General features: G+C 43.5%; 1 protein-coding gene across 2 annotated transcripts; it reads left to right on the forward strand.

Moving 5' to 3' along the window:
• The first annotated feature begins 1,211 nt into the window (after positions 1 to 1,211).
• On the forward strand, positions 1,212 to 15,761 carry gprc5ba (G protein-coupled receptor, class C, group 5, member Ba). Of its 2 annotated transcripts, none has more exons than XM_032538505.1 (4): positions 1,212 to 2,014; positions 9,289 to 10,314; positions 10,561 to 10,706; positions 12,300 to 15,761. In XM_032538505.1, the coding sequence occupies exons 2-4, from the start codon at positions 9,291 to 9,293 to the stop codon at positions 12,342 to 12,344; spliced, it is 1,215 nt and encodes a 404-aa protein (XP_032394396.1). In that variant the 5' UTR covers positions 1,212 to 2,014; positions 9,289 to 9,290; the 3' UTR covers positions 12,345 to 15,761. The 2 variants fall into 2 exon arrangements, with proteins under 2 accessions (XP_032394396.1, XP_032394398.1); XM_032538507.1 differs by having other exon boundaries at positions 1,219 to 2,014; positions 10,561 to 10,682.
• The last annotated feature ends 1,857 nt before the right edge of the window (positions 15,762 to 17,618 follow it).

A 17,618-nucleotide genomic window follows, 5' to 3' on the forward strand; every position in this document is an offset into this window, starting at 1 on the left:
TTTCACTTTGCATGTATTTATTTGTGTGAAATGGAAAGAGGCAATAAGAGGGTATTCCATGCAGAATGTGTGTGTGACTGGTTGTTGGTTCCCAGTGTCCCCCTCATATTGCAGCTGGATTTGTCATTGTTCCATTAACATGGAGATGATAAAGCATAAACTAACACCCCCTCAAACCACTGATATTGCAATCTCTAAATAAGATCTAACTCTGTGAGTGCATGGAGAGGCGAGGTTTGCGTCTCCTTGGCTGATAATAATTTAGACCAGCAGCAGCATTATGATTACCTGGTCAGAGGTGTCATGGCTGCCAGGCTCTGCATCTGCTCGTCCAAGACTGTAGCAGTAGCAATTTTGGGACCCAGTGTACATTCTAACACCATTGGCACAGATGACTTCCACTGGTTCAAATCATGCACCAGCATAAAGGCAAGATGGTAGCTGGGGTGGGGGTGGGGGCAGTGGGGGCCTCTACATTGAAAGCCTCCCTGGTAGACGGACTGGAGCAGCTGAGGCGACAACAAGCATGTGACAAGAGGGAGAAATAATAAGCACCACAGCAGTCTGTGGCTGTATCAAGGAGCCAGAGATAACCAGAGTTAACCCGGAAAAGAGGCTGGGTTACTTTCAAAATAAGAGTGTCACCTCATACAATGAATTTGATGCCTTTCAGAAGAAGGGAGGTGGGGATTTGTGAGTTGACATTGTTTAAACAAATAGTAGCCTAAGTAAGAAAAACATGGCAACAGGTCTTAAATACTCACTTATTGGGTCTGTTGCTGCTGTGGCTTAGCAGGCCCTCCATTAATTGCAGGGTTTGTTGTGCAATCCATGGCTGCTTCTGACTTCTGTCCACATGTTGAAGTAATCAAAACATTGAACTTGGCCCTGTTGGTCAGACTTGTGATAGTAAGTGTGTGAATGAGATGCAAATTATCATCCCACATGCAGTCTCTATATTCTACCGTTGTTATTTTGTGAAAAACAGATTTGTATTATTAACAATATATTCACAATAAGCTGGTGTAATTTTAGACTAAGAACTCAATTTTGAAAGCTACCACCGGAAATTGAGTTAATAGTTTAACTTGAGACCGAATAGAACAATTTCTTTGAATTAGCGCAGTGAAAATGGAAAAACAGTAACTGGAAAATGAAACTAGTACTAGTACACAACTCCAAACTGTGCCTACAGCCTGTGACAAGATACTACTATAGATTTAGGAGGTGTGTGTATGTGTGTGTGTGCGCGCGCGCACGTTGTGCGTCTAGAAAGATTTGATTAAGGTGGTCCCCCTGTCAGGAACCAATTCATTTATCGGAGAGTAACCAGTTAAAGGGAGGGAGGACCGAGAGAAGTCAGTGGCGGCTCTGAAGAGCTGTCACTTTCTGTGTGTATAGACTGTAGCCTGCGTGTGCGTGTGTGTGCGGAGAGGGATTATCAGTACGCGCGTTATGCTGAGAGCAGTTTTGGTGAGGCGTTCAGTCGGGAGAAGTGCACCGGGGAGCAGTGAGTGTCAAGCCGGACATTCAGCGTCATATTCAGAGCAGTAGCAGGAGAAGGGGATCCGGCAGGTTTTAGGGCACCGTGACTGCATCACAGGATTTTGACTTATTGTGTGTTTTATTTATTTTTGATCAATGCTCCTTTCGTGGTGCAGAGTGAAAGTCAAAGATGCGCACCACTAAACAAAGGATTTAGGGGGAAAAACCATCAAGAATCTCCTCCACATTTGAATGCTGACACCCCCGGTGTTTTTCGTCCATGCCAATTCTGCCTCCGAAGACAACAGACACGGGTTGAATAATCGGGTCCCTCTGGTTTAAGCGCTGGAGCAGGAGGAATCATCTGGGTTGATCGCGTACGAGCCCATGTGGATGGAGAGAGAATACGCAACCACAGAGAGCGGAGCTCGTTCCGAAATGTGAAATTTTACCTCTCGCTGTCTCGCATCAAACCTAAAAACGGTGCTTCTGCCTTCGTCTTGGATCGGATTTGTTTTCATCAATTAAGGTACGTGCTGCTTGCCATGTAGCCCGTATGGTTATTGATTAGTAAGAATGGGGGTAGGGGAGTGGGATATCCTTGTGGAGATGCTTGTGCATGATATATTCAGTGGGTATAGGCGTATTTTAAACTGTATCCACAGTGGATCTCGGTTTATTTGAATGCATCTCTTGGGTTGTGTTGTAATAAGGCTGTTTCGGGGATTATTACCATTGAGGTGGAAGTTGCATCACTGACAGCCCGGGGAGAAAGGCGATGTCGATGCACCAACTGCATAGCTGTGTGAAGCAGAAAGGGCACGCAGTATTGTAGACATAAATGTAAATTTCTACAGAGGACGTGCTGCAGAAATATACATTTAAACACAGGGATTTGCACATATGGCCTAGACCTCAAAGGGCATTCGACAAACCATTGTAAGCTTAACTAAAGACATGAAAGGCTTTGAACTGTGTGAAATTTAAGAACTGATTAGATGTGGAACAATTTCTTCTCACGAGGATAAAAACCTTGGTTTATTTTAGTTGGTGCGCCTCCATTTTCACCCCACAATACATGGGGATATTTAAGGAGTGTCAATCACGCCTCTGTCTTTAGTTAAATGGTTAGATGTCATTTTGAACACACAGGCGCACGCACATGCATGCGGGCGCATGCATGCATGCACGCACGCACGCACACACACACACACACACACACACACACACACACACACACACACACACACACACACACACACACACACACACACACAAGGGCTTACTGCTGTTCCCTCAAACAAACACACTCTTCTGGAACCCCCAGGGACCCTCCCCATGTGGCTGATATTGTTAAGAGAGGGGGGTGCTGAAAAAGAAAGAAAAAAAGAGCATTCACCAAATGTGTGTTTGCATTAAGCTGCTCCTTAGGTCAGCTAAAATCAAGAGTGTCCCATTTAGGAGACGTGTCACTCCCATTTTCCCACGCTGGCTTCATAAATAAAAGGCTTGTTGTCTAACTCTGGAAATTGCACTTAAATTGCCACTTGAGTCACATTAGACTAAGGGAGTCATATGGAAATGGAAGTCAATGCATGTATTGACTTTCTGTTGGTCAATAGATAGATGATACATGAGCCTCAAGCCTCTGTCAGTGCAGTATTTGTGTACTCAGAAAGCTCCGGGGCCTGTTTTGAATTGTTCTGTTTTCCATCAGTAATCAATATTCAGCAGAGTCGAGCTGTTTATTTTCAGGCTGTGCTTCCATGAGTTAGTTAGCTTACTCATGGGAAAAGAGGATGCTACATATCTCCTCGGGGCTGACGCCATATGTACCTTGTTTGGATGTTTGTGTACGTGTGTGTGTGTGTGTGTGTGTTTCCTCTTTACCCAGCTGAGTGTATGAGCTGGATTTCTGTTCACCCACCAACCCCTCCTCCCCATAGACACGCACACATACGCACACATACACACACAAACACTCGCTCCAATTTTTCCTTCGCACATCCGCCTGTTCCTCGTTTCTCCTGCTTCTCTGATCACTATCACACTCTCTAACCATATCTGACCTCTATTGGCTTCTTTGAGAACCAAGAGACCACACTCCCCATTCATCTCTCTATATTGATATCACATAGAAGCAGAACATATGACACCGGAGGTCTGCAGCTCAGTTTCAGGTTTCATTTTTAGGTTTGGGATGCCTTCACATCATGATCCCAATCTGTTGTTGATGTAGGAAGAAGAAAAGGGAGCAGAGGCAGGAGTGTAAGGCGCTGGCGCTGTTAATTGTTAAGTCAGTTAGCACATGGTCTTTCCGTGAGCACAGTCGCATGGTAATGAGGGCTAATTAGGATGGCCAGGGAGGTCTGAAGAGGCTGGGGGAAATACTTCCACTGTCAGTTTTGCCAATCAATTTGCCTTTCCTCTTAGCCCTGCTTCTCCTGTCATCTGAAAGTCTATTTTTTCCTCAAACTTGTCCTCGCCAACTCCTTTTTAAATATTTTAGCACACCCATACGTCATACCTTGATGTCTACTGCATCGCTCCCCCTCCTTCTTCTTCTCTATCCCCCTTTTCATCCCATTTTTATCTGCTACACAAGGGATTGATCACGTAACTCTGGACGGTATGATCAGACAATCATATCGTGCAAAGTAATTCATGGTTATTGTGCATTTTATTTGAAATAGGACATTGGATGAGTTTTCAATGGGGAGCTAAATGCATTTCTCTCTATGTACAGGAAACTAATATTAAAAGCTTTACAGTACATGCTGCTGTGTAGCTGTGACGATGAGTCGGTTCACTTCGGCAAACTTGCAACAGATATATTTCTCAAATCGCTGACTTGGAAATCTCATGTAATTTGGCAAATTTTGCAACTGCAAGAGTGCACAGTTGGTAAGGAAGGCTATCTCTGCAAAGTCAAAACTGCAGGGATTACATCAACCATTTGTCTTGTCAAAGTGTCCTTGAGTGAGAAAGAGAGAACTCTTCCTCCTGTGGATGAGGATGCTAGCTACGCGTATGTCCACATAAAATGCTTTTTCAAATGGAGCTTCTCCAAAACTGCAGTAAGGATAAATATTAAAATGTCAGCTTGGTGACTTTAGAAACGCACATGGATAGGAAACAAGAAAGAGATTTGCCAGCCAACCACCTGGTCAAAGAAGAAGATGTATACAGATATATATATATGTGTGTGTGTATATATGTATGTATGTATGTGTGTCTGTGTGTGTGTGTGTCTGTGTCTGTGTGTGTGTGTAATATCTAGGATCATAGGTAAGACAGATCCTTCTCATTTCCTCCATTCTTTCACCGTTCTTGACAATGTTTCAGGCCAGACTCCAACTCTAGGTCAATTATTCTCACTAAAGACTCAAGAGAAGGTCAAGCGATTTTAGGAGAGAGGCAACAACTGATAAAAGACCAGTATGAGATGCCTCCAATGACAAACCTAGCTTATAGAGCATACAAGCTTATTTTGAAGCGCAGATGTGTTTTAATCCAAAGTAAATCTCATACAGTGAGAGAGAACATCCAGACAGCCTGGGTTAGTTTAACATGACTGATATCTAAGGTTTTACGTAATCCTAGCCACTGATGTAAGAAGTAAATGTATGCGCTGTCTAAAGGGGAAAGGTCTGTTAGTGCCAAAGAGACGGCGGATAAGGCTGCGGAGTCTCGAATGGCGTTACCAGCGAGCAGATGCCAGCACAATGACCTACTCACCTTAACAGCTGGATCAGTGGGTTTCGAGTCAATACACCTACACACTCATAAAGACACACACATTTTCTCCGTCAGCAGGCTGAAAAAAACAAAAGTAGAAGAAAAAAAGAGAATTGAAGCGAGTCGTCAAAATGCAATAATCATCCCAATTATCACCACGGTAATTAATCAGCATCTGCTTGTGTGCTATGTCTGATAATTATAGGAGGAGGTAATTGTACAGGATGGCTCGCTAGATTCCCCCATCTCTGCCTATCCAGCCTGGAGCTGATTTGAAGGACTGCAGTTCTGCACATTTGCACTCTCACGCCTGTATTCCTCTTGTGTGTGTATAAGGAATGCATGATGCATACTTGTTACATTCAGGTTTGTGTGAGAATGTGATGCCTTTACACACAGATGCATAATACATGCCACCAAGCAGAATGTTATATTTACATGCAAATAAAGTCAACACACATGGGCATTATATCAGCCTGTTTTTGTGTGTGTGTGTGTCACGTGCAGCATTCATGCATATGACTCCGCTGCATGCAGAATAGAAAACTAAGATTGACTTTTGAGTACCAGCAGACTGCTTGGCACTGAGGAAGATGATGCCTGAGAAACAGCAGCCATGCAGCAGAACTGGCAGGAGCTGGATTCTTTCCCAGTTACGTAAGATGCACAGCAAGAATAAAGGCATGGGGAAGGGAGGGAAGGAAGGAGGAGGACGGGGCACAAGGAGGGAAGAAGGAGAAGCCAAAATGGTAGAAAGAGGGGTGTGTTTGACATTAGATGGTGGGGTTTGAAAAGAAGGAGAAAATGTGGGGAGAGGATGTGTGTGAGGAAAATCTTTCACAGCACATCTTCAAATGTAGCAGAGAGATGAGAGCGGTCTGGTTGCTCTTGAGGAGAGGTGGCATTGAAATCTAACAGAATAGAGGATTTTAAATGGAGGGAAGGACAGAAATGGCTGCACGGAGCGGGAGTGACAGAGAGAAACATTTCTAGAAAGATGGCAGGGAGGGGAGGACAGGGGAGGCAGCCTCTTCTGTGCTGCACAAAGCAGAAGGCCTCTCTCTCTGCACATGACTCATATTAGTGAGAAGCAGGGAAGAGGACTCAAGTGTGTGGCATGTGTGCAGTAGGTGTGTTATGTACTGTGTTAAGCATGTCTGCAGGAGCATTGGTGATTTTGCGTGTGTGCACACGTGTGTGTGTGTGTGTGTGTGTGTGTGTGTGTGTGTGTGTGTGTGTGTGTGTGTGTGTGTGTGTGTGTGTGTGTGTGTGTGTGTGTGTGTGTGACCCTCTGTATGCAGCCTTCAGCTCACTAGTCTACCAAGTCCCATTAAAAAAGCAGCCAGGGCAACCATCCGTGAAAGAGGTAGTAGTGACTGAGTGACAGGGTGTGTGTGAATGAAAAGTGGTCACTAACTAGTGTGCACAAGCTCCAGTCTCTGTGTCTCTTGTCTGGACTGTGTGGTTTCACAGGCTCTGTCATTAGGATGTGTGACAAAGAAGACAGAGAAGAAAAGTACCACCAATAAAAAAGAAAGGAGGAGCAGTCTCCTCCGCTGGTTGAGGTTGAGTGAGCCTCTCTCTTTGTCTTCTGTCCCTTTTGTTTTATTTCTGCCATTTAGAGATGGGGGTGTAACCATGGTTATCACTAGAAAAACAACATGATGTTGAAAAGAAAGCATACTGAGTGTGTCTATTTTTCTGCCACTTGGGCAGGAGAGTGTTTGTGTGTGTAAAAAGCTCCAGCACTGTGTTTTGTCTGTGTGTTTTGGTGACTCATCCCTTTATGAGCCTGATTGATGTTAATGTAGACCAATAATAAACAGTGGCAGTAAGCTTCTGCAACAAGGCGGGAAGGAGACAACAGCCCGGAAACAACAGGCTGAAATAACCACAGGAAACGAGGTAGTGAAGAATTTTGGTAATGAGGTGGAATTAGGAGGAATTTGGAAGGTGTAAATCTCTGAAGGATACATGAAAAAGCTCTAAGCAAATGAATATGCACAAACACACAAGCACACACACATAAACTCACATGGATCTTTCACTGTAATGCCCTCTGGGGTCTCAGAAATAAATAATGTTTTTTAACAAGTTGTAAACAATCGCTGCCTTAAAAATATACTTTTTGATATGGATATTAGGAGAGACATCAAAAGCTTGTAAATAAATGGATAGACCAGCAATGCAGGCAATACGTGTGTACATGTTTGTGTCTTGTGTGTATGTGGGAATTTGTGGAAGGATGTAAAAATTGTAAAACTACTCCATTACAAAAAAAGTCCTGCATTCAAATGTCACCTAAGTAAATGTATGTAAGTGTAATTAGGAAAATGTCCTTAAAGTATTAAAAATACTCAATGCAGAAGAACGGCTGTGACGGTTATATCTTTGGATTTTTACTCATACATGTGCAAGCAGCATTTTGCTGTTGTAGTTGATTGAGCTATTTTGATATAATTGTACATAGGGCAGCAACTAATGATTATTTTCAATATGGAATAATACGTTGATTATTTTTTCAATTGATTGATTGTTTGGTTTGTAATACTTCAACATTAGTACGAGCACCAAGTGACACCTTGATGTTTGGTTTGTCTGTGTATTCAGTTTAGTTTAACTTCCGACAGCAATAAAACCTCAATTTTGAGAAACTGGGATTATGAATTGTTAGGCTTGGTTTGCTTGAACAATGACTTCAAACAGTTAATCTGGTATAAAAACAGTTTCAACTTTCTGTCGATTGACTAATACATTGATTAAACTAACCATTTCAGCTCAAAATTCTTTCTCCTCAAGTAAAGAACAAGCACCTTAGATGTGTGATCAAGTACAGTACTTAATACGCTACATCCTGGAAGGACTGTGTGGGACCTGTCCCCCTGGCTGGTGTGTATTAAAATCCACTAACTAACTCTCCACAACTTACTGGCATGGAGAGAGAACATGAAACTGGGGATATCCAGTGTCTTTTATGTGGTATGTATAAATATTGTGGTACAGTCTATTTGTAGATCCTGGGAAATTTTGGTTATGTCAAAACTACAGTTGAACTAAACAATCCAAAGTATAGCTTCAAGCATGGAGCAGCTAGTGTGTGTTCTTTGTAAGAGCAGATTGTTTGACACATTAACGTATGAGCCAACTTAGAAAGAATTTCTGAAAGCTTAGCATTGTAGTGGAGAGACAGTTGACAGTAACCTGGCAGATCGATGTGCTGTGTGTCTGTGTCTTCGTGGTGACTTTTAAAATACAGATCCACTTCTCAAAAAACACACAGCTTGTCAGGTGAAATGACAGCACTGATCATCCCCACAAAGACCTCGATGAAACGAAATTGTGTGTGTGTGCGTGTGTGTGCGTGTACGCGGCTGTTTGACAGTTGTGACGAATAAAAAGAATAAGTAGACTGGAGACAGCATTGATTTCGTTCACCGAGTGCTGATTTTTTCACCGGCTAACAAAAGTACTTGAGTGTTTGTACTTGTGCTCGAGGCGCTGTGTGTTTGTGCGCAGTGTATTATGCAATGTCTCACGCCTTACTAGATGCCCTCAGATTTATTTTTTCTTCAAAAAAATATGCATGATGCATGACTGATCTAGCAGTTGGTTCACTGGACAAATACACTAATACACTAAAACTATCTTCAGAAGCACTGTAGATGCTCTCACTCTGACTTCAATTCCCTGTCAATGAACTCAATGCAGCTTTTCTGGGGTTTTCTAGGTGTTTTTCTACAATGTTGATGGCAAAAATTAAACCTTAAAGCTTTTAAAAGAGGACCAAGCTATATGCTACAATTGGCAAAACAGGATGTGTCTGTTTTTGTGCGTTTGAAAAGGCTTCCTCGTTCTACTGTCCTATGTTTCTTCTCTAAAACACAGCAGTGGCTGATTGTATTGCCACTCACAGGCGGGTGATTACTGTGGGAATGACAGTTGCTCTGTTGCATTTTTGATAAGAATGACTCACTCTCTTTCTCTCTCCAATCCTTTGACTTTCTCTATTCTCGGTCTTTCCTCTTTCTTCTCGCTCTATCTTCTTCTGGTCTGTTGATCTCTCAGGGATGGCGTTCCTCCCGGTCCTCCTGCTGCTGCTGACTGTCTCTTATCGTGCCACCGGATTCTCTGAGGCCTCTGAACCTCTCCCACGAGGCTGCGGCTGGGGCCTTGTCCGTCCCTACACCCTCCTCTGTGACCTGGATTCCATTTGGGGTGTGGCTGTAGAGTCGGTGGCTGCCGGTGGGGTGCTGACTGCTATCTTTCTGGGCTTAATCCTGCTGTGCCGCTTACACCACATAAGTGAAGCTGAGAAGCGCAGCGGCGTGGGACCCATCCTCCTGCTGCTCCTCGGCATCATTGGCTTGTTCGGCCTGAGCTTTGCTTACCTGATTGAGCAGGATGAGTCTTTATGTTTGCTCCGTAGGGCCCTGTGGGGTCTCCTGTTTGCCATCTGCTTTTCCTGCTTGTTGGTGCAGGGCGTGCGCCTGCGCAGGATTGGCCGTGAGCGCCGGAGCCCTGGTGGCTGTGCCCTTACAGGCCTCGCGCTGGGTTTGAGTGCGGTGCAGGGTATCATCGCCGCAGAGTGGCTACTTCTCACCGTGCTGAGGGAGGGACGTGCTGCCTGTCAGTACCTGCCACTGGACTTCTCACTAGCCTGCAGCTACGTGCTAGCCCTCCTACTAGCCGCTCTGACTGCTGCCTCTCTGGCCCTGTGCGGGAAGACACATCAGTGGCGCTGCAATGCCATCTGGCTGCTGGTGACCTGCCTGCTGTCGCTGCTGCTGTGGGTGGCCTGGGTGGGCTTCTATCTGTACGGCAATGCCTGGCTGGGGAGGTCCCCGGACTGGAATGACCCAGCACTGGCCATTGCTTTAGTGGCTCAGGGCTGGCTGCTACTTATCTTCCATGCCATTCCTGAATCCCACATCTGCCTGAGACCCCCTCCGCAGCCCACTGCCCCAGATTACTTTGACACCTCCCAGAACTCGACACGGATGAGGGAGACCAGCTTTGACGAAGACATCCCTCTCTCTCACAGGCAGTTTGTGGAGAACCAGGGCTACGGATACAACGATGAGAACACAGCAGGTGCAGTAGCCTAATATCTGATATTCTAGAGCAAACAGGCGTAATATGTGCGAACAGGCTGTAGGTGGAATGTCCCAAGTGAGTAATAGAACACAAGTATTTGCATGCGTGGCTAGAAATAACCACAGGAGGAAAGTTCTGTGTTCTCTGGATCCCACAGCAAGTGTTTCTTTCGTCAAGAGAAACAGTGATATGGTGAGTCACAGTGAGTAATCTCTGTTCGCCTCTCTGTCTATTTCATGCCAGGCTTGAGGAGCGGTGGTGGTGCTGGGCAACATAACAGCAACACCGCCGCCAGACCCAGCGCTCCTTTCCGCAGCAATGTCTACCAACCCACCGAGATGACCATGATCCTGAACGGGGGAGCGGTGAGTACAGCCTCCCAGTCACAGGTACACGCCGCTTACACGCCGCTTTCTCATTCGACCATGCCGACAAGACTGCATGCACATTTGTGCGTTCCAGACCGTACGTCATTGCACAGGAATGAGGGAGAGGTGTGAGTATGTGTGTGTGCATTATAGTTTGCTGGATGCATAGTCATGTGACTGTGTGTGTTGTATTTTTTGGGCACATGCATGGATGGCTTTGTTACAAATGGTCACTCATCTGACATTGATTTGTGTATGGGTGAGAGCGTGAGAGCTTCCATGTGCTCCTGTGTGTGTGAATAAGCCGCGATGCTATCGGCTCACTGAGTGATGCGACTGTCTGCTGGCCTGTCACACCCTTCGTTATGAGGGATGAATGGGCACGCTGCCTGGCACAGGTGAACTTATTTCCAGCCATTGTGCTATAAATTAAGCCCGCCACACAACAGCACACGCCACTGGAGGCAAAAACGCTGAAACAACACTCTCTACTGACTAAATTTGTATCCACTATTCCTAGAGATTTTTGGTGTGCTAATTTAACCGACAATAGGAAGTCAGAGACTTCTCCTTGAAAAGCTGCTCTGCATGAAATATCATCAGTGTTTTAGTGCATTCATTTTACAGATTTTTTATTTATATTGCATGCTTCGTAGCCTAGTCAAAGACAAATGATTTGCATAGGGCATAAAATATATTAATGAGAATTTAGCTTTTAAAATAGCATTTTAACAGGAAAAGACATTTAGAAGATGAAAGCACAGAATTAAATAGAAGAAGGTGTAGGATCCAGGTGTAAAATGGAAAATGATGTGTAAGATTGAGTTAACTGAATAGTTTGACATTTCAGGAAATGCACTTATTGGCTTTGTTGCAGTGGGTTAAATGAGAAGATTGATACAACTTTCTTCCTTGTATGGTAAATATTAAGCAGAAGTTCACTTGATGACATGAAGACTGGACATGGGAAACTGCTAGCTAGGTCCTTTTCAAGGGTAACAATAACACATACCATTCAACTTCACACTTAGGTTTTTGTGCGGATTAAACAAAGAACTTAGTAAGCTTTAGAGGTGCTGGTAGGTGTAGTTTGACACAGCCAGGCTAGCTGTTTCCCCTTGTTTCCAGTTGTTGTGCTAAGCTAAGCTAAGCTAACCAGCTGCTCATATTCAGTGTAAAGAGAGTGGTATCAATCTTCTGATCTAATGAGCATGCTTAGTTCCCAAAATTACAAAATCGTTTTAAAAGGAATGGAGAGCATAAAGTAATGCTTTAAAGATGATCAGAGTTGAGCCAGGTCTCACACCTTCTGGAGGTTTGTTCCAGCTTTGTAGAGCACAATTACATAAACGATTCTTCTCTGTGATTTTCCTTAACATCTGGGGCAGTTAGACAGCTACCAGATGACATCAGAGTGCTTACGTTAAAGTAGACAGTCAGAGATATATTTTGGCCTAAAGCATTAGGGGGTTTGTTGACGTGCTTGAACAAAATGTGTAAATGGGACCTAAAGTATGCAGGTGTAGGCATGTGTATAAAGATGCATGTGTGAATATACAGTATGATGATATCTAAATTGTTGATAATTTACAAACCAAATGTTTCCTTCTACAGGTTCCCTCTGCCCCTCCAACCTACACTGGGAGGCAGCTGTGGTGAGTAAGAGGATTGGAAAGAAGATGTGTGGTAGAAAATGAAGAAGAGGATGGAGAGGGTGAGGAGGAAGGGATCCGGGATGAGGGGCCTGCCTTGTTGAATTGGACTTAAAACATGGATGTCAACAGGGCCCTTCAACTCTGTGTACAGACTTAAACACTGACTGTGTGCCAATCAACTATTGTATGAGTGTGTGTGAGACAGAGAGAGTAGGGTATGGAGGACAGAGCTAAAGCTCTTCTAGCTCACAAATCTCAATAGAAGGGTTCAAAAACTCAAAATGTGACCAGCAAGTAGCAAAACAAAACGCACGCTGAAACAATGCGAAAATGTCAACATGCAGTATTCTTTTCCTTTGATTTGCTCCCTGAGACTATACAGCACTGTTAGCATCCTTGAAAAACTGTGAAATCTATAGCCTTGTCCTGCTCCATCTCTCTTCCTGTTAGTCAGGATGTCTTTTCTGCTGCTCCTCACAATGGTGGCGCTCACGTGGGAACATTTGGCTCTGTCCTCCATCCATCCACAGCGTAGGTGAAGACAGAGCACATGGGCAACTGTACAGCTCGAGCACCGCCCGCTTAAAAAAATCCAGCCTCTGTGGGTGTGTATGTAGAGTATATGAGAGGAAAGAAAGAGTGTGTGTATTCCCTACATCTCAACTTTACTACTCCGATAAACCTCTTCCCTCCAGACTGTTACCCATCCATGAAAACTTCTTCCTCCCTGTCTATCTCCGTTTCCAGTATTACTGCACCGTTTGTGAATAAAACACATAACTCTCCTCACCTTGCCTCATCCTCCCACCTGCATGGACACTTGTGTGAAACAAACTGTGAAGCCCGAACTGTGGTCGGTAAAGAAGTTCTCAGTGATCAAGCAATGCAGCAAAAGCAGCCTGGAGCACCTGAGCAGAGGGATCGCAAGCTGCTAATGACCTGCTGTTAGATACAATGGAGTGAAGTGGATTCTGATTGGACATGGAGGCGTCAGTCATTGGTGGGGCGGCACCACTCCATGAATCTAGGTCAGACTGCTGTGTGCTGCTCTCCCACATCTCCGGTGGCCACTGGCGTTTTAAACAAGCAAGGAGAAACTGTCACTTTATATCAGCAGGAAACGGAGCGAGGAAATGAAACGTTCTCCTGTACTCAGCTCTTCTATCTGTGTTCATGTGTGTGTACTTGTGTTTTTATGAGTGTCTGAGGTTGATGGGGGGAAATTCAAAAGTCAAGGTTGCTTTCTGGTGCTAAATATTCCTCCACACAACTTCCCAGTGCATCACAGAACCCCAGGAACAACACGGATACAGATACAGTGGTCAAGCCTGTGAGTGACAGGCTATAGATAGAGCTGTGGCTGGTGTGTGGAGATATCCTAGAGCCTTAGAAAGATCAGATTTACAGTGCAAGGTAGAGAGAGGGAGATCAAATGTAATTGGAGGAATAAGGGCATAGGAGCAAGCGAGGAGGAAGGAGATAGCGAGTGACGGTCCGAGGGGAGTCTAATATGTGACAGTCCGTGATCTGTGTGAGAATATGGCTCCCTGGTCTGTCTGTGTACGTGATGTGCAGGCAGCCATGCTGCTCTGTCTGTTGTCTTCTTTATCTGGTGAAGCGTCTCTCCCTCCTCCTCCTGCCTCCCAGAGGTCGGCTATACTTCAAGTGTAGCCATGTGCCAAGAAGGACTCTTGTTTCACTGGAGTCCCTATTTCACGCCCTTTCCCTTCATCACGACACCAGCTCTCTCTCACGCACCCAAGAAGCTGTGTACATAGTAGTGCTGTAAAGCTTTGCTTGCTTGTTTACTTCTTTTTTTTTTTAAGCCTAAATTTAGAGATTATGTGTCATATGACCCACTGGAGAGCTGACTACTGCAAACTATATATATATATATATATATATATATATATATATATATATATATATATTTCTTTTCTTTTTTTACTGGTTTGCTTTGTTGTTCATATGTTTGCTTGTTGCTACATTATGCTTTTGTTTCTCTCTTGCTGGTGTCTTTTATTTTTTACTAGTATTTTGGAAATTATTTTGCCAACACTAGATATGCTTTTATTTTTTTTGTTTAATTCATTTTCAAGTAAATGATATACATTGTCATTTAAAGGGATTTACGTCGGTTGTACCTCCCACGCAGTATTTCTCAGTCAAGAAAGTGGTCCTCTCTTTGCTGTAACAGTTACAGGGATACAAACATACTTACTTTTTCAGAAAAAATGACAATGGCTGTGAATACTTTTGGCACTTCATGCAGTAAACAATAATGTATACTGAGATAATAAAAAAAAAAAACAGAACCCCCCCCCCCCCCCCCCCCCCCCAACAGTCACTTTGGTGACCCCTGGTCTTACATCAACTCTCAACTGAGAAAAGCCAAAGCGTCAATGACTGCTGCTGTATGTTTATGTCACTGGCTATTTTAAAATAGGACCGGTACCAGCAGGCCAGCTCAGTGCCCAAAGAGAGCGTGTCCTGCTACGTCAGGCTCTGTTTAGGCAAACCCTGGTCAGAAACAGGCTACGGGCCTCCAGAGCCGTGCGTTGTAGCCCATGAAGAAGAACTGTCCTCGGGGTTTTGGATGGTCAGCAGTAATGAGACAAACTCTCAACACTCAGAGCAAAGGGGGGAGGTTTCAGTTCTTGCAAAGTTTTCACTTAATGTGGAGTACAAAAAAAAAACAAAAAAACAATAACAATGTGACTTTGTAGATTTTGCACTCGTCGACTACCTATCTGTGCATGCTTATCACCATTTCTACATGTAAGACCTTTCTCAGACGTACTTTTGAATACTAACTATTTATGTAAAGGTCGTGTGACAACAATCATAACTTCAGTGTATATCAGATGACACACTTAATGTCTGTGCTTTCTTAAACACAAAAAGAGAGCTGGCTCTTGAGAAGCAAAGAGATTAAAGTTGGGGGAGCATGGTCCAAAATAGAATGATTCCCCAAAAAGGAACAAAATGCCATCATCACTGGACCTAATAATAACTTCCTTTGTTAGTTCGAAGACTCAAGAAAAAAAAAAGAAGAGAATCTTCTGACTGATTTCGTCTCTGTGTTTGAAATCAAATAGACTGTGGTGAAATTTGCACAAAACGTCTATATGTTAAGTTTGTCATCCCTGGGCAGCCCACTGAACACCCATCCTCCCCGGGGTTGACATTTCCTTGCCTGTCCTCTCCTGAGTTGTCTTGCCTTCAGACTGTTCCGGCGGGGCAGCTGACAGGGGTGATATTGGTTTTCACAGCTGTGACTGTGCAGTGACGCAGCATGCCTATGTAAAGAACTTGATCCCCTGATTAGAAAAATTAAAAAAAACAGGTAACTCTTGTTTCTGTAAATGAATCAGGAAAAAATAAGGTAAATAAAAGTGTAATGTTTGTAGTTAACTTTTAATTGGATGTGGTGTTTTTTTTCTTCTTTCCTGGTAGTGATGTAGTGACGCACCATATTATTCTGACGAGTGTCAAAATAAGAGTTATTTGGCAGTTTAAAAACTAGATGAAATATTGTAGCATTTTCTTTTCTTTACAGAAACGCACAATTTACAAACATTTTATAAGGATCCTGTTAATTAGGTTATTAATGTACCAATGTTGTATGGATGTTTACCAATATAGAATTTTATAATAATAATTTATGCCATTTATTCCCAGTGGAGAAATTACACTCTGGTTTGTTAGTAATCACTAGACACAGGCCTGAAGAGTGATGTCAGAGTGAGTGGGCTGACAGCTGGACCAGCACCCTGAGCAGTTGTAGAGTGCCTTGCTCCAGAGCACCTGGCAGTGCCTGGGAGAGGAAGTGGCATCTCTCCAGCGACCAATCTACACTCCGTACTTTGGTCCATGTGGGGTATTGAACCAGCAACTCTATGGTTTCCAACCCAACACCCTACAGACTGAGCTACTGCCACCCCAAATGTTCACCATATGTATAAAGTTGGACATGTTACATTTGAACACTAAACTTGTCAGTGCTCTTTGTTGGATAAACAATGTCCTTACCCCGAAAACCACCGCTTGGGTCGATTATGCAAGCAGCTAATAATGACCAACAATTGCGTTTCTTGTTAGGCCAAGACGAGAGAGAGAAATGGTCGCAAGTGCGGTGGTGCCAATGTCCAATGCCCATGTGAAACCAAAAGACAAATATCATTTTAAAATTAGCCAAGTTTTACAGACCTTAGTCCATAAACCATTGACACCTGTGACATCACGTTAAATCCTAATTTTAGTAGTTTTACGTGACTAATTTAAGCCAATCCCAGATGCTAACCCTATTTATTTTGAATGTTTACTTTGTGTTTAAAACTGTGCCCGTTATATAGGATGGTCAAATGATTAAACCAGGCAGTAAAAAACAAAAATCAAAAACGGTCATATCTTAAGAGTCTCTGGTTTGGTTTTAGTCAAAACCAAGACAACAAAACAAAAATCCTTTTTAATATTTTAAAAATTAACTTCATTCTTGAACCCTTAAAGGGATAGTCTGATATTTGGGGATTTTTCTTCTTTTCTTTTTTAACCAAGAGATGAGAAGATTGATAGCCTACCACTTTCATGTCCAGTAATCGTAAAGCCACTGCAAGGAGCCGCTTAGCTTAGCACAAAGACAGGAAACCAGGGAAACTGCTGACCTGTACAAAAGCATTTTTTGTATGGATTAAAAGAGATACATGTTAACTAGTGAGCTTTAAAGGTGTTGGTAAGTAGACCTTTTTACCTTTGGAGTAGTGTTGCATTGCCAAACCAACCTCCACAGCGCAGGGGAGGAAGCCCTGGGTGTCCACACACAAAAACATGCTCTGGTTTATTGGCATTTCTTTAAACCACTCACAATCGTCTTGAGCGGAGCAGAGCGTGGGATGCAGCAATGGTGCCTCTTCAAAAAATTCTCAGAAAGGAACTTGTTCATGTGTTCATAAGGAGGCGAGCTCTGGAATTAAAATGGCTGTCCAGTCAAAAAAAAGATAAATATAATTTGACTGTTGGTTCTAGCTTCGAGTATGTTTCCCAAATTAACCAGAAATTAGAATGCCAAAGCAAAGATAGCGGAAGGTGAGGGACATTCAACCGAAAATAAGGGACATCCATTGGAAGTTCCAGCGGCACCGGAACAATCCCGTAAATGAAACGTTGTCCAGTCTTTATGCTAAGCTAAGGTAACCAGCACCATATAAACATTAGAGTGGTACAAATGATCTTATCTCTTAGCAGAAGTAATATGCGTGTATTCCAAAAAGAAAATAAA

This window comes from Etheostoma spectabile, chromosome 15 (genome assembly GCF_008692095.1).
Source record: "Etheostoma spectabile isolate EspeVRDwgs_2016 chromosome 15, UIUC_Espe_1.0, whole genome shotgun sequence".
NCBI classification, from domain to species: Eukaryota; Metazoa; Chordata; class Actinopteri; order Perciformes; family Percidae; genus Etheostoma; species Etheostoma spectabile.